The 15,107-nt window shown below is 41.5% G+C and overlaps 1 protein-coding gene across 1 annotated transcript in view; it reads left to right on the forward strand.

Moving 5' to 3' along the window:
- Positions 1-15,107, forward strand: part of MYO16 (myosin XVI) — a 603,762-nt gene that overhangs the window by 27,387 nt on the left and 561,268 nt on the right. The window contains 1 exon segment of the mRNA XM_027776197.1: positions 14,042-14,305. Within this exon segment, the coding sequence (XP_027631998.1) occupies positions 14,042-14,305 (264 nt within the window).

Here is a 15,107-nt window from a genome sequence, read left to right on the forward strand (position 1 = left end):
TTTCTGGAGAAGAATTTAAATGATTTAAGTTCATTTAAACAGTTTATCTTTTCATCTTTCTGAGAAGTGATTCCCTGCAGGACCACATGAGAAAGGCGTTGTAGACATAAATCTTCAGATTATTTTAGGACATAACATCTCTGCCTTGCCCAAATGTAATTTCGTTCACACATATAGATGCATCGCTCTCTAAAGAGGAATATGAGCCCACAGTTTGATTACAAGGATGTTCAAATCTAGCACTTTTTAAAGACTTCAGTGCTTGAGGAGGGTTTTTTTTAAGGCTCTGAAGGAGTGTGTTGGAATTGATTATACTCTTGTCTTAGAAAATCCCTGTGTGCCTTTGTTTCATTGTCATTGCAGACGCGTACAAAAGACTCTCTGGAAGGTTGGTATAACAATGCATGCTGAAAATAAAACTTGTGCTAGAGGAGGTGTTGGGTGTGCAGATATCAAGGGGTGTGTATGTGTGTTTGTGTGTGTGTGAGTGTTTGCAACATCTGTTCGTAAGCATGCTAATTTTCTTCTGAGACATTGGTCTTCTTGTTCTCAGAATTCATAATAAACATTTTTATAAAGTAAGATGAGTGATAAGTTTGATACAAATTTTTTCAGAAAATTCTTAAGCTATGTATATACAGGGTTCTTTAAATAGTTCATAGACGGGGGCGTGGTGGCGCCCGCCCTATGGTAAATAGTTAATAGACAATGCGTATCATGCAATAATTATACATTGTTTTAAAAATATTTTGCACCCACATAAACTTATACTTTAACTCCACTTTTCATGATCTTTTCTTGAAGTCCCTTTGTATGTCTTTTGAAGCCCCTTTGGTATAGCCTCTGTGTCTTACTTTTTAATTTTTCTTCTTCTTAGTTGTGTTAAAAAACATACACACATACATACACAGAATTGGGCTGGCTTCATGGCCTGGTGGGTAAGGCAGCCCTATCCCACACAGCTGACCACTTGGTTCAAATCCTCAGTTCAGTGGCTTGAGAAACATGCTGGGCACATATGCATACACACACATGATCTAGAAAGAAGGGCATAAGCCTTCCAGATATTTTAATGGGAGAAAGTTTATGTCTTCTGAAAGGAGTGAAATGCATGTTGAGCAAACTGACAGGAAGCCTCTGGCTAAGGAAGGTTGAAAACTTCCATGTCCTTCACCAATCATGTTGTGTGTGTGTGTGTGAGCATGTGTTTGCCTTAGGGCACATGCGCTCGCTAGAGAGAGAAAAAGAAAGAGAGACAAAGACAGTGGAACTGAGAGGGAAAGTGAGAAATCACCCCCCAGGGGGATTTCCCACATCACAATCCCACAATCCCTTCTCCTTCACTCTTCTTCTGTGATCTTGGGCACACATGCACATATGCCCGGCATGATTTTGAAGCCACTGAATGCTAGATTTGAATTGGGGTTTACCATGTGGGAGTTCAGAGACTTAACCACAACACCGTCTGTTGGTCCCTCAATTGAGTTTGAATGATTCCATTTGTGGATTCCATTAGTTCAGAGGACTGAGGATGGTAAGTACAAAGGGAACGTGGGAAACTCACAATATATTACAAATAGACTGAGTTATTTAACTGTATGTGTGACCTTGTCACTGAGGAATTCAGAGGGAACTCCTCAAGAAGGAATGATTTTCTCTAACAAGGGTTTGCCTACCATTTGGCCTGTGGCTCTGAGGCATGGAAATACTTCAACCTGATGAGAAAACAGCTGCCAGCTAATTGGATCTACTGGAATACCATGGAACGAATTACATAGGGCAGTAATTGTGAAGGCTTTATTTCCAGTGGGCATGGTTGACAGAAAGTAAAAGGATGTGGTACCACTGGGTCTCTCAGAATCCCAGTAGTACTGATTGCTTTTAAATCTTTGCCAACATTTCTCCATTTGGTTTTCTAACTGGAAGTATTAGGGTGTTATAGGGATTAGGAGAAGGAATAATGAGGTCTATTAAAATGTAATGTCTTGGGACCAGCTGATGACATAATGATTTCATTGCTGGACTCCCATATAATGACCATGGTTCAAGTCCCACACCCGGCAGCCTAAAACTCACGCCAGGTGCATGTGTGTGCTCAAAATCCTGAGAGGAGAATGGAGAAGGGATCATAGCATGGCCATCCCTCCTGAGGGGTGATTTCTTATTTTTCTGTCTCTCTCTCTCTGTTCAGAGAGCACACGTACCCTGTAGCAAAAATATCTCTAAGAAACTGTTTTGTATCCTCAACTGGACTGGTGTGAAGTGTATTCATGTTGGGTATATTTAACTTACAAACAATGTATAGTAATTAAATACACAGAATTTTTAAAAGTGTAATCTCTTGTGACAGGTCTTATACCTTTGTTTGCTTCTGGCTTTAAAGGTGTATTAGGCAAAGGTTCAGTTGGATGTACCCTGACTGTAACAAGAGTGGTTGCATCATTGTCCCAGCGTCGGGGGGTAACTGGAACCACAGGTGATTTGGTTAGGGTTGTGGTAAGTTACTGTACCATCCACTCTATTTGAATTTTTTTTAAAATTTGTATGACCATGGTTTGTTCTTCATTTGGTTGTTTTTCTTGTTCCTCTATCTTTGGCTCCATGTTCAAGGACATTTCCCCCTTTTGTCAGAAGATGTGTGTGTGGTGGAGCTTTAGAACGTTCCTACTGAGAAAACGTGCAATAGCTGGAGAAAAGGCAGGAAAAGATACAAAGAGCTGAGCAGCTATACCTGGAGTTCTAGGGTTGGAGTTACAGACAGTCGATTCGTAGATTAGTATAAACGGGTTAGACATCCCCCCATTTAAATCATCTGATCGCTCTGAGGAAAGGGAGTTTAGTCTGGTGGGGTGAGCGTGGCCCCAGTACCGCCAGAGGCTCAACTCTGATTTCCACATATCGAAACTATTTCTTCTAATACATTTTCACATAGGAACTTTTCCCTTGGAGTAGCCAGGCTGCTTTTCCTGTTGTCATTTAAACTTCTTGGAATCTTTTTTAAAACGTTCTTGTCTTTAGCAATAAAAGCAGACTGTTCTTTGGTCATTTGGAACCTTTTGCTTTGTGGGTTTTTTTTAATGCATTTTTAGTTTTAGCTCCTCTAATAGGTGTGTTGTGACATAGCGTCATGTCTTTAATTTGCATTTCCCAGGTGGCTGGCGATGTTGAACATCTTCTCAAGTGCTTATTTGTCACCTCTGTGTCAATGAAATGATTCTTCGCATCTTTATCACCTTTTCTAATTGGATCGTTTCTTTGCAGTTGAGTTTGGAGCTCTTTATGTATTTTAGATATGACTATTTTGTCAGATATATGTATTACAAATATTTCTCCCTATTCTGAAGCTTTTCTTTTCTTCTTTTTAATGGAGGAAGAACACAGCAAAAGGTTTGAGTTTTGATGAAGTTCAATTTATTGCTTTTTTTTTTTTTTTGGAGAGGTTTTTCGCTATAGGGCGCGTGCGCTCGCCAGACAGACAGAGAGAAACATAGAGACAGAAAGCGAGAAATCACCCCCCATGGGGGATGGTCCCGCTGTAATCCCTTCTCCTCCATTCTCCTCTCGGGATCTTGGGCACGCACGCACACGTGCCTGGCGTGAGTTTTAAGCCACTGGGTCTGGGACGCGAACTGCGGTCGACTATGTGGGAGTCCAGCGACATAGCCATTACGCTAACTGCTGGTTCCCGAATTTATTGCTTTTAATTGAGCATATTTTACTGTCAAACCTAGGAAGGCTGGGTCTCAAACATGTCCTATGTTATCATCTAGACATTTTATAGTTTAATTTTCATATTTAACTCTCTGAGATATTTAGAGTTAATTTTTGTATAAAGAGTGAGATTTAAGGTGAGGTACATTTTTTTCTCCTTATGGGTGTCCTATTGCTCAGCATCATTTATTAAAAAGACTCGGGACCAGCTGTTAGCTTAATTGCTATGTCGCTGGACTCCCATGTAGTCGACCGCAGTTCGAGTTCCAGACCCAGTGGCTTCAACTCATGCTGAGCATGTGTGCATGCGTGCCCAAGATCCTGAGAGGAGAAAGGAGAAGGAATTGAGGTGTGGCCACCCCCCGCGGGGGAGATTTCTCGCTTTCTGTCTCTCTGTCTCCCTCTGTCTTTCCAGTGAGTGCACACACCCTATAGCAAAAGCCTCAATTAAAAAAAACAAAAAAACAAAAAAGGCTCATCTTTCCTTGGTGATTTGCTTTTTACACATTTGTCACAAGCCAGTTGGCCACGTTTGTCTGGAACTATTTCTAGATTCCTTACTCTATTTCATTGATCTAAATACCTGTTCCTTTACCAACGTCACAAATAGAAAATATTGAAAATATGGAGCCATTGTACAACTCTCTGCAATGCAAGCAGCCATATGGAAGATCAGAGTTTGGTTCCTGGGTCATTCTGTACACACCAGGTATATGTAACTCTGCTCGTGGCCATGGGTGTCTGGGAGTCCCGAGGGATCATAACATGAGACCTGGTTGAGGTCTTCTCTCCCTCTGCCTTTCTCTGTCTTTTTTAGAATTAGCAAATAAAATATTAAAGAGATAAGATGGCAAATAGATTTTATTCCCCTCCAAAAATATAAAGATTGTTTAAAAGGATTATTTGGTTACCCCCCCAACTTTTTAATTTAAAGTTAGATTATTTTCTATTTGTTTATTTTTATCTACAAAATATTTGTGGCATTTTCTAGAGTTGGTTGTAGGAGAAATATATCTTGTATTTTAACAAGGTATTTTCAATTTACATTTTAATGCAGTGACATTTACCAATGTAGTATACACATGACGTTTAAGAAAAATCTGTTTACATTTTCCTATAAGCTAGTGAGGTAGAGCACCTTCTGCTAGCTGTGAACATGTAGCTGTCTTATTCTGTGTGCATTGACTGGAATGCAGCAAAATTCTGAATTATCAGCTGATTCATAGAAGTGCATTTTTTAATTTAATTTTGAAAATTTATATATTTATTTTAATTTGACCAGGGAGGGACAGAGAGTGAGAGATAACGAAAGTGAGAAAGCAAGCTGCCAATTCTAAGACTCAAATCATGGTCAACCGTGTGGGAGTCCCATGTGCTTTACCACCACGCCACCTGGTGGCCCCCTAATCTAATTTTATTAACTATTATTATTATTTTTTAGAAAGATTTTTACTATAGGGCCTGTGCACTCGCCAGAGAGATGGAGAGAGACAGAGAGACAGAAAACAAGAAATCACTCCCCAGGAGGGATGGCCATTCCACAGTCCCTTCTCTTCCATTCTCCTCTCGGGATTTTGGGTACGCACATACACACACCCAGCATGAGTTTTAAGGTCTAGGACTCAAACCAGAGTCGAACTGTGTGAGAGTCCAGCAAAGTAACCCTTACACCATCTGCTGGTTCTGCTATTACTGTTTTTAATTTGCTATAGTGCACATACACTCACCATAGAAAGACAGAGTGAGAGAGAGAGAGAGAAAGTGAGAAAGCAAGCTGCCAGGTCTGAGACTCAAACAGCAGTCATGTGGGAGTCCAGTACCGTAACCACTATACCACTTGGTGGCCCATTGATTTTTCTATGTAGGCAACGGTGCTATGAAAATTGATATTTTCCTCTTCCTATTCAAATTGTTTGCCCCTCACTTCTTTTACTCGATTTTTTTCCTATGCTAAGACCTTCATATCAAGGTAGAATAAAGACAATAAGCAATAATAGAGAGCTTTCTTTTTTGAAATTTTACACAGAATTTAGAATAATGTCATACATTAGAAAGTGTTTTAAAATAAACCATCCAGTCGTTATGCTGGCAAATGATGCATTCCTGGGTTCATCTGCCAACATGCATGTGCGTAGATCCACAAGTGAGACTGACCTGGAACTTTACTTTTTTGTGATGACTTTATTTAGTTTTGTATCAAATTTATTCTAGTCTCAGAAAATGAGCTGAAGTCATTTTAATCTCTTTGTATTTTCTGAAAGAATAAAGAAAAAATGCAAGTTGCACCCTTCTTAAAGAATGGATATTGTATTTCTTCATGAATCATGTTTTATAAGCTTATAAGTGGTATTTTTCTAGATGTTGCATGTCTTTTTTCATCTTTCCTCTTTCCTGGCTTCTTTTCTGTTTATTTGTAGCCTCATTGTATTATTTCCTTCTTTATTCTTTGTTTGGGCTTCCTTTATTGTTCTTTGTGAACTTTATGAGTCAGATACTTTGCCCAACGCTTTGAAGTGTCATTTTTTTCTCACACACATCTAAAGCTGTAAATTTATTTCTTATAAAGTGGGCTGCTTTAGTTTTGCCCGCCAAATTTTAATGTGGATTTTCTTTCATCAGTAGTTGGTTCTAAAATTCACTATTTGTACGTTTTCTTCTTTAAGGTATTCTGTATTTAGAAATGGCTTTATACATTCTAGAACAATCTGGGAGGTGTGTTTTTACTTCCGTAGTTGATATCCTATTCTCAAATGTGTTAAGAAAATGCTGTTAAATTTTGGTTCTTCAATATTTCATGTGATTTGCTTTGCTTTGTGACTTAAAGCATTGTCAAAGGTCTTTAATTTTGTTTTTATATTTTTTTAATGCCCAAAGGCATGTGTGCTCACTAGAGATAGAAGGACAGAGAGGGAGAGATAGAGGAAGAAAGCACTCCCTCATGGAGCGTGGTCCCATCATAACCCCTTCTCCTCCATTTCTCCTTCCTATTGGGATCTGGGGGTGCACATGCACTTGTGCCCTGTGTGTTTTTTCTAGCCTCTGGGACTGGGAGTCAAACAGCAGTTGGTCCTGTGGCATCTGGCACCTTTAACAACTGCACTTGCTTTCTAAATCATCCATGAATTCTTGAGAAAAAAAGTTTGTTTCTAAAAGTTGGGTGCGATGTTTTAAAAATGTCCTTCAGATGAAATGATCTATGGATTTGCCTCGTTAATCATTAACCTCGTCCCCTCTTCCCCCTAAAAAAGAGTCAACATTGGGATAAGGAAATCCAGTGCCATGGTGACCTTGTATACCCCTGCAGACGAGGTGAGTCTGTAAGAAAGAGCAGTTAGCTGAGAAGCGCCGTGTCACTTGCAATTCAGTAAGAGTGAAAGTTACAAGAAGTGAGATGCGTTTATCTGCTACATCATGTGGTCTGGATTAGGTTCCAGAAAAGGATGTGCTATTCCACCATCAGTCTAATAGTACCTTCAACAATTTCATTAACAACAATAATAAAACAACAAAACAACCACAAAACTATTGAATACTCACTGTACCAACTGCTAAGTTTAAGAAGTGGATAAAACAGCCCAAGTTGCTGCCTTTATGGAGCTCAAAGGCAAGTAAGGTATACAGTGCAAGTATTTTAGTAAACAGATGAGTATACGCGCAAGTGTAATAGACCCTCTACGTCCAGTAATTGATTCTTTAGGGTCTAGCTCACAGTGACAAATGTGTACTCTAGTATAAGAAGGAGAATAATTAAACATGTCGAGGCGGAGGGTCAGTCAGTGGCGTGGTGGTTAAGGCGGCTGATCTAATGTGGCCGACCAAGAGCCTGGACTAGGTGGCTAGAGAAATACACTGGGCATGTCTGTGTGCATGCCTAAAATCCTGAAAGGAGACGGGAGGAGAAGGGACTGCCATACAGCCATCCGCCTGGGGATGTGTTCTTACTTTCCCTCTTCTGTGCTTCTCTGTATCTTTCTAGCAAGCACATGTGTGTGTGTGTGTGTGTGTGTGTTTGTAATATATTAGTATATATCTATATCATATATTCATATTAGTTATCTACTTCCTGTAGTAAACAGACCTAGAACTTGGCTAAATCAGTTGCACACTGCAGTGAAGACCACCACACACACAGGGATTTCTACTTAAGAAGTGTGTCCCCTGCTGTCTGCTTCAACCTTGCCTTGGAAGTCTGGCTGAAACAGCCATTGCGGAAAGGTCGCTGTGCCTGACACATACAAAGCCTTGGGTGCGGTAGACGCAGGGTGTCTGAAGCTGGTCTCACTGACTCCCGAAAGCTGATTATGCTAATTTCCCCATCTCATTAGTGATATCATGTGAAGCTGGTCACACTGGGAATATTTATACCTTGATTATAGGCAAATGCCACAATTCAAAGATCCCATTCCTACCCCACCAAAATGGGCTGTTGAGAATTTACCAACACACGACTGAGTGGACAGCGATGGTGACGTGCTATCTTTCAGCATTCTCTCTCTCTTTCTTTATTTTTTTTTAGAGAGAGATTTTTGCCATAGGGTGCATGCCCTCACGGGAGAGACAAAGAGACAGAAAGTGAGAAATCATCTCCCAGGAGGGATGACTGCACCACAATCCCTTCAGTTTCATTCTCCTCTCAGGACCCTGGGCACACTCACACACGCGCCTGGAGTGAGTTTTAAGCTGCCGGATCTGGGATTCAAACCGTGGTAGACTACATTGGAGTCCAGTGATATAACTACTATTCTATCTGCTAGTCCCTATCATTCTAAAACAATTTAAGTGTTCCCTTTAGCCCCCATTTGACACTGTGGAAAATCAGTCCTCAATAATGCACCCTACAGAACAATGTTAATTACTGTGACAGTTAAAAGCCCGAATACTGGTAGCTTGATGTACGGGAGTTCCTGTCTTGCTCAGGAACATTAAGAAGGCTAGTTGAGAAGGTGCTCCTCCAGGCAGCACCGAGGGGCCGTGGCTCCATGCCACTGTTGAAACGTAGCTTCCATGGGCTCTGGCCTCAGTGGCCTGGACCTTGTGGGAGAGACGAGATGTGGAATACGCACGCGGTCTTTGTTCGGAGAGCAGCCAGGGAAGTTGAAAAATGACTGAAAAAACGCCATCTACTTCTGTGTCTAGGAGAAGAAAAACTGTTTTTTCTTATGGCAACTAGCCCTCTGCACAGCAATGGAAATGTGCTCTGTTTGGCTCTGTGTCTGCAAAGCTCCTGCCGTGGGACGGTCGGGAGAATGGGGCCCGTATCTGGCACGGCCATGTGGTTTGTATGGGCTGCTTCCAGGCGAAGAGAAGCGAGTGGGGGAAGCGGGTTAGTAATAGGAGAGCGCCTTCACTCGGCGCAACAACTCCCTGTGTAGCTGTTACCCAGCAGCTCAAAGGTAAAGCTTGCACCCGGGGTGCCCGTCCTGGAGAGGCACACGGTGTCCTTGCCTGGCGGTCCCACGGACCTCCTCCCACAGCTGCCACCACCCACCTGGACTGTCCACGTGGCCACCTGTGCTATTGACTTACTGGCTTAGTGCCCTTCACTGTCCCACAGAGCTGGGTGGACTGCTTCCACGCCATGTTCCCATACGTCTGCTGGTTGTAGTGTGTCATGCTGAGATCAATAGGATCAGTCATCCTGAGCTGATCTGCTCATGACTGGACAAAGCCACAGGCTGGTAAATTTTCAGAATATAAAACAAACAAACAAACAAACAACAACAAAAAAAACCCTTATAGACTGTTTAAGATCAAAGCATGAAGACTTATTTAAGAAAACACCTTAAAATCATATTTTATACATGTATGGATTTGAAATTTAACAACCGTGGCCTTTGATTTTTTCAAATCACAAGAAGAAATAAGGAAATTAACTTAAGAGCCACCCTGGCGCTCCTTCCTGACGCCTGTGAAGGACTCCTCTATGGCTCATGAGCTGTCACTGTGGATTCCTCGGAAGTTAATTGAAAATTCCTCCACAGGACCTTCTTTCCAGTTGAAAGCTACAGGACTGCTGTGTTTATTAGATTATCCTCGACTGTCAACTGCATGCTAATCAGCACTTGACGCTGCAATGTAGTTTAATTCTTCAGGTTTCTCGGTGGCTCTGGTGACTCCCTGGGCACTTAATGACAAGCAGGACAGTCCCAAGGGCCCAGTGTCACAAGCACCAAAGTCAATAAATCAAACCCAGTACAGTTTTCTAAACACATTTGAACACAGAAGGCATTTCCCCTTCATTATTGATGACTCTCTCCGATACTCGGTTCGCAGCCGTGATCATAGTTTTGCTCAAACGTACTCCAGAGCCATTTGTCATGGTTTCAGAAGCGCTCTTATCTGCTTGAGCATAGGCCACTGGAAGGGAACATTTTATGTCTAGCTAGTTGATACATCATCTTCTTAAGTTTGTTTATTTAATGAGAGAGACACATAGAGAGGGAGAAAGACAGACAGAAGGACAGACAGCCTCACTGGGGTCTTCATACCCACCCTGCTTGCCCCAGCTCTGCAGCTCTCCGGGGCACAGGCCAGTTTTGCCTGTTCAGGCAGCCCCCTGACACCCACCAGGAGCCTCCCGTGTCCTGCACCGTCCTTCACTTAACATCACTCTTGCTGCCTGCACCATGTGACTGGGCCAGGGTGATATTTCACTTTCAATTTTTAATTGCCCTAGGGTGCAATGCGTGCCAGAGAGAGAGAGTGTGAGAGAAAGAGAGAGACAGAGCGAGGGGGCGAAAGCACTCTCCAATGCCATGTGGTCACGGCACACTCCCCCTCTTCCATTTCTCCAACCTGTTGAGATTTGGAGCGTGTACGTACATGAGCCTAGTTGGTGTTTCAGGTTGCCGGGGCCAAGATTCTAATCAAGATCAGTCATGTGGGTCCAGCTCCCTTAACCATTGGGCTGTGGAGCTGGCCTCAGGGTGACACTCGTAACATCACTTATGTGTTGATAATAACACATATGTTGATGTGCTTGATTGAGCCAATATACAGTGTACTGTGAGTAGAAAAATCTCATTTTGTATGCTATAATGATGTACAGTGAATGAATGTAAATAAATAAATAAAAATAAATTAAAAAAATACTTATCAAGAGTCTCTTGAGTCTAAAATACCTAGCTTTTGTCATATACAACTAAACGGTGAAATAAAAATCTCCCAACAGTACTTTTCTCCCTTCCTCTTTCCCGCTCATATATTAATTACTTGGCTTTAGAAACTCTCTGAGTTCTATTTGATTTATTCTCAAGGTTTTATGGAACATTTTTCACTCTGTCATAGAATCTTGTTTGGTCTTGGGCAAGTCACAGCTTCTCTCAACTCAGTTTCCTTTACTTGCAAAGCAAGGGATAGATTATGCTGGGACACTTGTAGTTGTGAAAATGAAGATTTGCAAAGTGTCAAGAGAAATAGAAAAGTAGCATTACCATGACTTTATCCTTTCAAAAGATAAGACACCTTTCCAAAAACAAAGCAGACTCTCAGTATATTATCTTCTGGATAGAGCACATGATCAACAACATTTTGTACATCCATAGTTACGTAGTTACTTTAACTTTAAGCTTGGGACTCCTGCCATAAATATCTCAAGAAAACAACATAAAAACACCTGATTCTGTATTTGTGAGCTGGATTCTAGAATTTTTGGTGCTTTAAAATTAATTTCCTTTAGTAGTAAAAATTTAAACTAGTTAGTAAATGTAAATGATTGTATAATTTCACCACAGGCGTTTTAGGTAATATTTATAGGAAATAACATATTGAAAGAAAATGAACCTTTTAAATTCCAGAACAGAGAACTCTGTTTGCTAATCGGTCTATTAAATAAACCAAGACCAAAATAGCCATGCTTCTATCCACGATTTTGAGTTGCCAAGAGAAAAGTCTCTGTGCCATCTCTTGCTCTCACCTGATCCTGGCTAGGCCTCTTAGAAGTGAATTTCAGCTCACACTGATTACTGTGTCTTTGCCGTGCAGAAACTTCTCAGTCTGATGTAATTCCACTTGTCTATTTTTGGGATTATTGACGGTGCTTTGGGGGTCTTATTTAAGAAGTCTTTGCCTACCCCAATGTCTCTCAGAGTTTCCCCAGTGTTTTCCAGCAGTAATTTTATAGTTTGAGGTCTTAGGTTTAGATCTTTGATCCACTTTGAGTTGATTCTTATCAATGGTGAGAGGGAGGGGTTCAGATTCATCTTTCTGCAGGGGGATACCCAGTTTTTCTAGTACCATTTGCTAAAGAGGTTTTCCTTTTCCTACTGGATTGACTGGTACCCTTTGGGAAAAATCAGTTGGTTGTATGTTTGGGAGCTTATTTCTGGGGTCTCTATTCTATTCCATTGGTCCACCTGTCTGTTTTTGTACCAGTACCATGCTGTTTTGATTATCACAGCTATGTAGTATATTTTTGAGTCCAAGAGTAAGATGCTGCCCACTTTTCTCTTTTTGTGCAGGATTGCTTTGGCAATATGAGGTCTTTTATGATTCCAGACAAGTTGCATGATTGTCTTTTCTAGGTCTGTGAAGAATGTGTCTGGCACTTTGATAGGGATTGCATTAAATATGTATATTAATTTGGGTAGAATTTCCATTTTGATTATATTAATTCTTCCAATTCAGCAACATGGGATGCCCTTCCACTTTTTTATGTTATTTTCAATTTCTTTTTTTAGCTTCTCATAGTTTTCCTTGTGGAGGTCTTTAACTTCTTTGGTTAGATTTATTCCTAGGTATCTTATACTTTTTTGTAGCTGTGGTAAATGGAGTTACTTTTTTCAATTCTACATTAGAAAAGTGCTTGCAAATCGATGTTTATTGCAGCATTATTCACAATTGCTAAGATATGGAACCAACCAAAATGCCGATGAATAGATGAATAAATTGAAAAAGTGTGGCACATATACTGTATGGAATACTACTCAGCCATAAAAAACAACAAGATCCTGATTTTTGACAGAGAATGGATGGATATGGAAGATTTGTTGCTGAGTGAAGCAAACAAGGCTATGAAGGAGAGACATTGTATGTCTCCACTTAATATATAACAAGTATCCACACTCTATAGCCAAAAATGAATGATTAGAGGATATAGAAACATAGAAAATGGTTATAAATACCAGATACAGGATGGGAAGAGGGTGGGTGAAGGAGTAGAGTCTGAGGAAGGACATTAAGGAGAAAAATAGAGAGGCAAGGCATTTATGAGACAAAGAAATGGGTTATTATCTATTGAAGATGATGTGTATAGTGTTCTCAACTGGATTGGTGAGAAATGTACACATGTTGGAATATTCACTTTGCAAGCTAAGTGACATCTGTGATTGAATGTATGAAAGAAATTGAAATAAAAATACATATATATGTATATAAATATACACATATAAAATATATGTATATATACATATGTATATATATATTTTATATGTGTATATATGTATATATATTTTATTTATTTATTTATTTATAAAGAAGCCAAAGCCACTGGCTCAGCCGCCACAGTGGTCAGTACTGAGGTGCTGAGCTTCACTGACTGCAAAACCCTTAGCAGGTACTGTTGGGTTTAATGAAATGGTAAATCATTTAAGACGCTGGTCTGTATTTTAAGAAATGAGAACGCATGGATTGTTGGTCATTGTGTTTGTTCATCAAATCCATGTACCTGTCTGAATCTAGGCCTGGTTTATTTATTTATTTAAAAGAATTATTTTATTTGGGACCAGCAGTTAGCAATGGCTGTCACTGGACTCCCACGTAGCTGACTGTAGTTCGAGTTGTGGACCCAGTGGTTTAAACTCACACCAGGCACGTGTGTGTCTGTGTGCCCAAGATCCGAAAGGAGAATGGAGGAGAAGGGATTGAGGGTGGCCATCTCCCCTGGGGGAGTGATTTTTCGCTTTCTGTCTCTCTGTCTCTGTCTTTCTGGCGAGCACAAGTGCCCTGTAGCAAAAACCTCTCCAAAAAAAAAAAAAAAGAAGTCATTCATTATAAATTGAAAAACAATTACTTTACAGTATGAAATTTTTGGTAGCTATCACCTTAACCAATGATCAAAATCCACATTACCAATAATAGCTTGACCTGTGGTCCGCCGTGTGGGTGTCCAGAGCCCTTAACCACCACACCATTTGCTGGCCCCTCTACACCTGGTTTTACGGTTTTATTACGACGAGATCTTGACTAAGTCTTGAGATCTCTGCCTCTCCCCCATCGCCCAGTGGGTAACAAGAGGCTTTAGCAATGATAGCATACAGTTGCGACTGCTCTGTGGTGCTCCCAGGCTGGGGATGTGGTAGGTCTAGTGACGGTCCCCTTGTGTCTCTTGCAGGTTGCTTTCAGCTATGTAACGTTTTCCGGTCCCATGAGATGGAAATTGACCAGTGCCTGCTGGAGTCGCTGCCCCTGGGCCAGCGACAGCGGCTGGTGAAGCGCATGCGCTGTGAGCAGATCAACGCCTACTACGAGCGGGAGAAGGCCCTGCAGAAGCAGGAGGGCTTCCTGCGGAAGCTGAAGCATGGCAAGAACCAGAGAGTGCACTTTAACCTGGCCGACATGGTGCAGGACGCCATCATCCACCACAACGACAAGGAAGGTACGCGCGAGGACGAGCCGGGGCAGTGCAGGTCTCCTGGCTGGCCCTTGTTTGCCGCTTTCCTGGTGGGGAGGTGGGGGATAAAGCCCCATTTAAATGGTCGAGGTTGCTTCCTTCGACTGTCTGAACTATTTAAGAAAGACAGTGCTCTCTCAAAGATGCCATTACAAGTCCCAAATCTCCTAGTAAAGGGGAAAAGAAAGTAAAATTTTGGTCAAATTGAATTTTTGTAAGAATTGCGTGATTTCCTTCACAATTTTCATTTAACTTATTTGTGAAGCTTTTTATCATTGAAATTGTTTCCTTTGATGTTGATACTGGGCTGCAAAATTAATTATTAGCTCATACGTGGGCGGCAGTAAAGTAAATTATCCCAAATCTCAGCACGTCAGGGTCAGTCCCTTAAATTGCTTACTGGGGCAGCAGACGCGCAGTGGTAACGTCGCTGTACTCCCACATGGCCAGTCGTGTTTCAAGTCCCAGACCCGCTGACTGGAAAACTCAGGCCTGGTGCCTTGCGTTTGTGACCAGCGTCTCCAGGGGGAGAATGGAGGTGAAGGAATTGCAGCCCGGGCATCCCCCCGGGAGGTGATTTCTCACTTTCCCACTCTCTCCCTGGAGAGCACACATGCCCTATGGCAAAAAACTCTGAAAAATATTGGGGGGCCAGCAGTTAGTGTAATGGCTGTGTCTCTGGACTCCCATGTAGTTGACCGTGGTTCAAGTCCCGGACTCAGTGGCTTCAACTCACGCCCGGTGTGTGTGAGTGTGTGCCCAAGATCCCGAGAGGAGATATCTCATG

This window comes from Tupaia chinensis, unplaced genomic scaffold (genome assembly GCF_000334495.1).
Source record: "Tupaia chinensis unplaced genomic scaffold, TupChi_1.0 Scaffold000644_1, whole genome shotgun sequence".
Classification (NCBI taxonomy): Eukaryota; Metazoa; Chordata; class Mammalia; order Scandentia; family Tupaiidae; genus Tupaia; species Tupaia belangeri.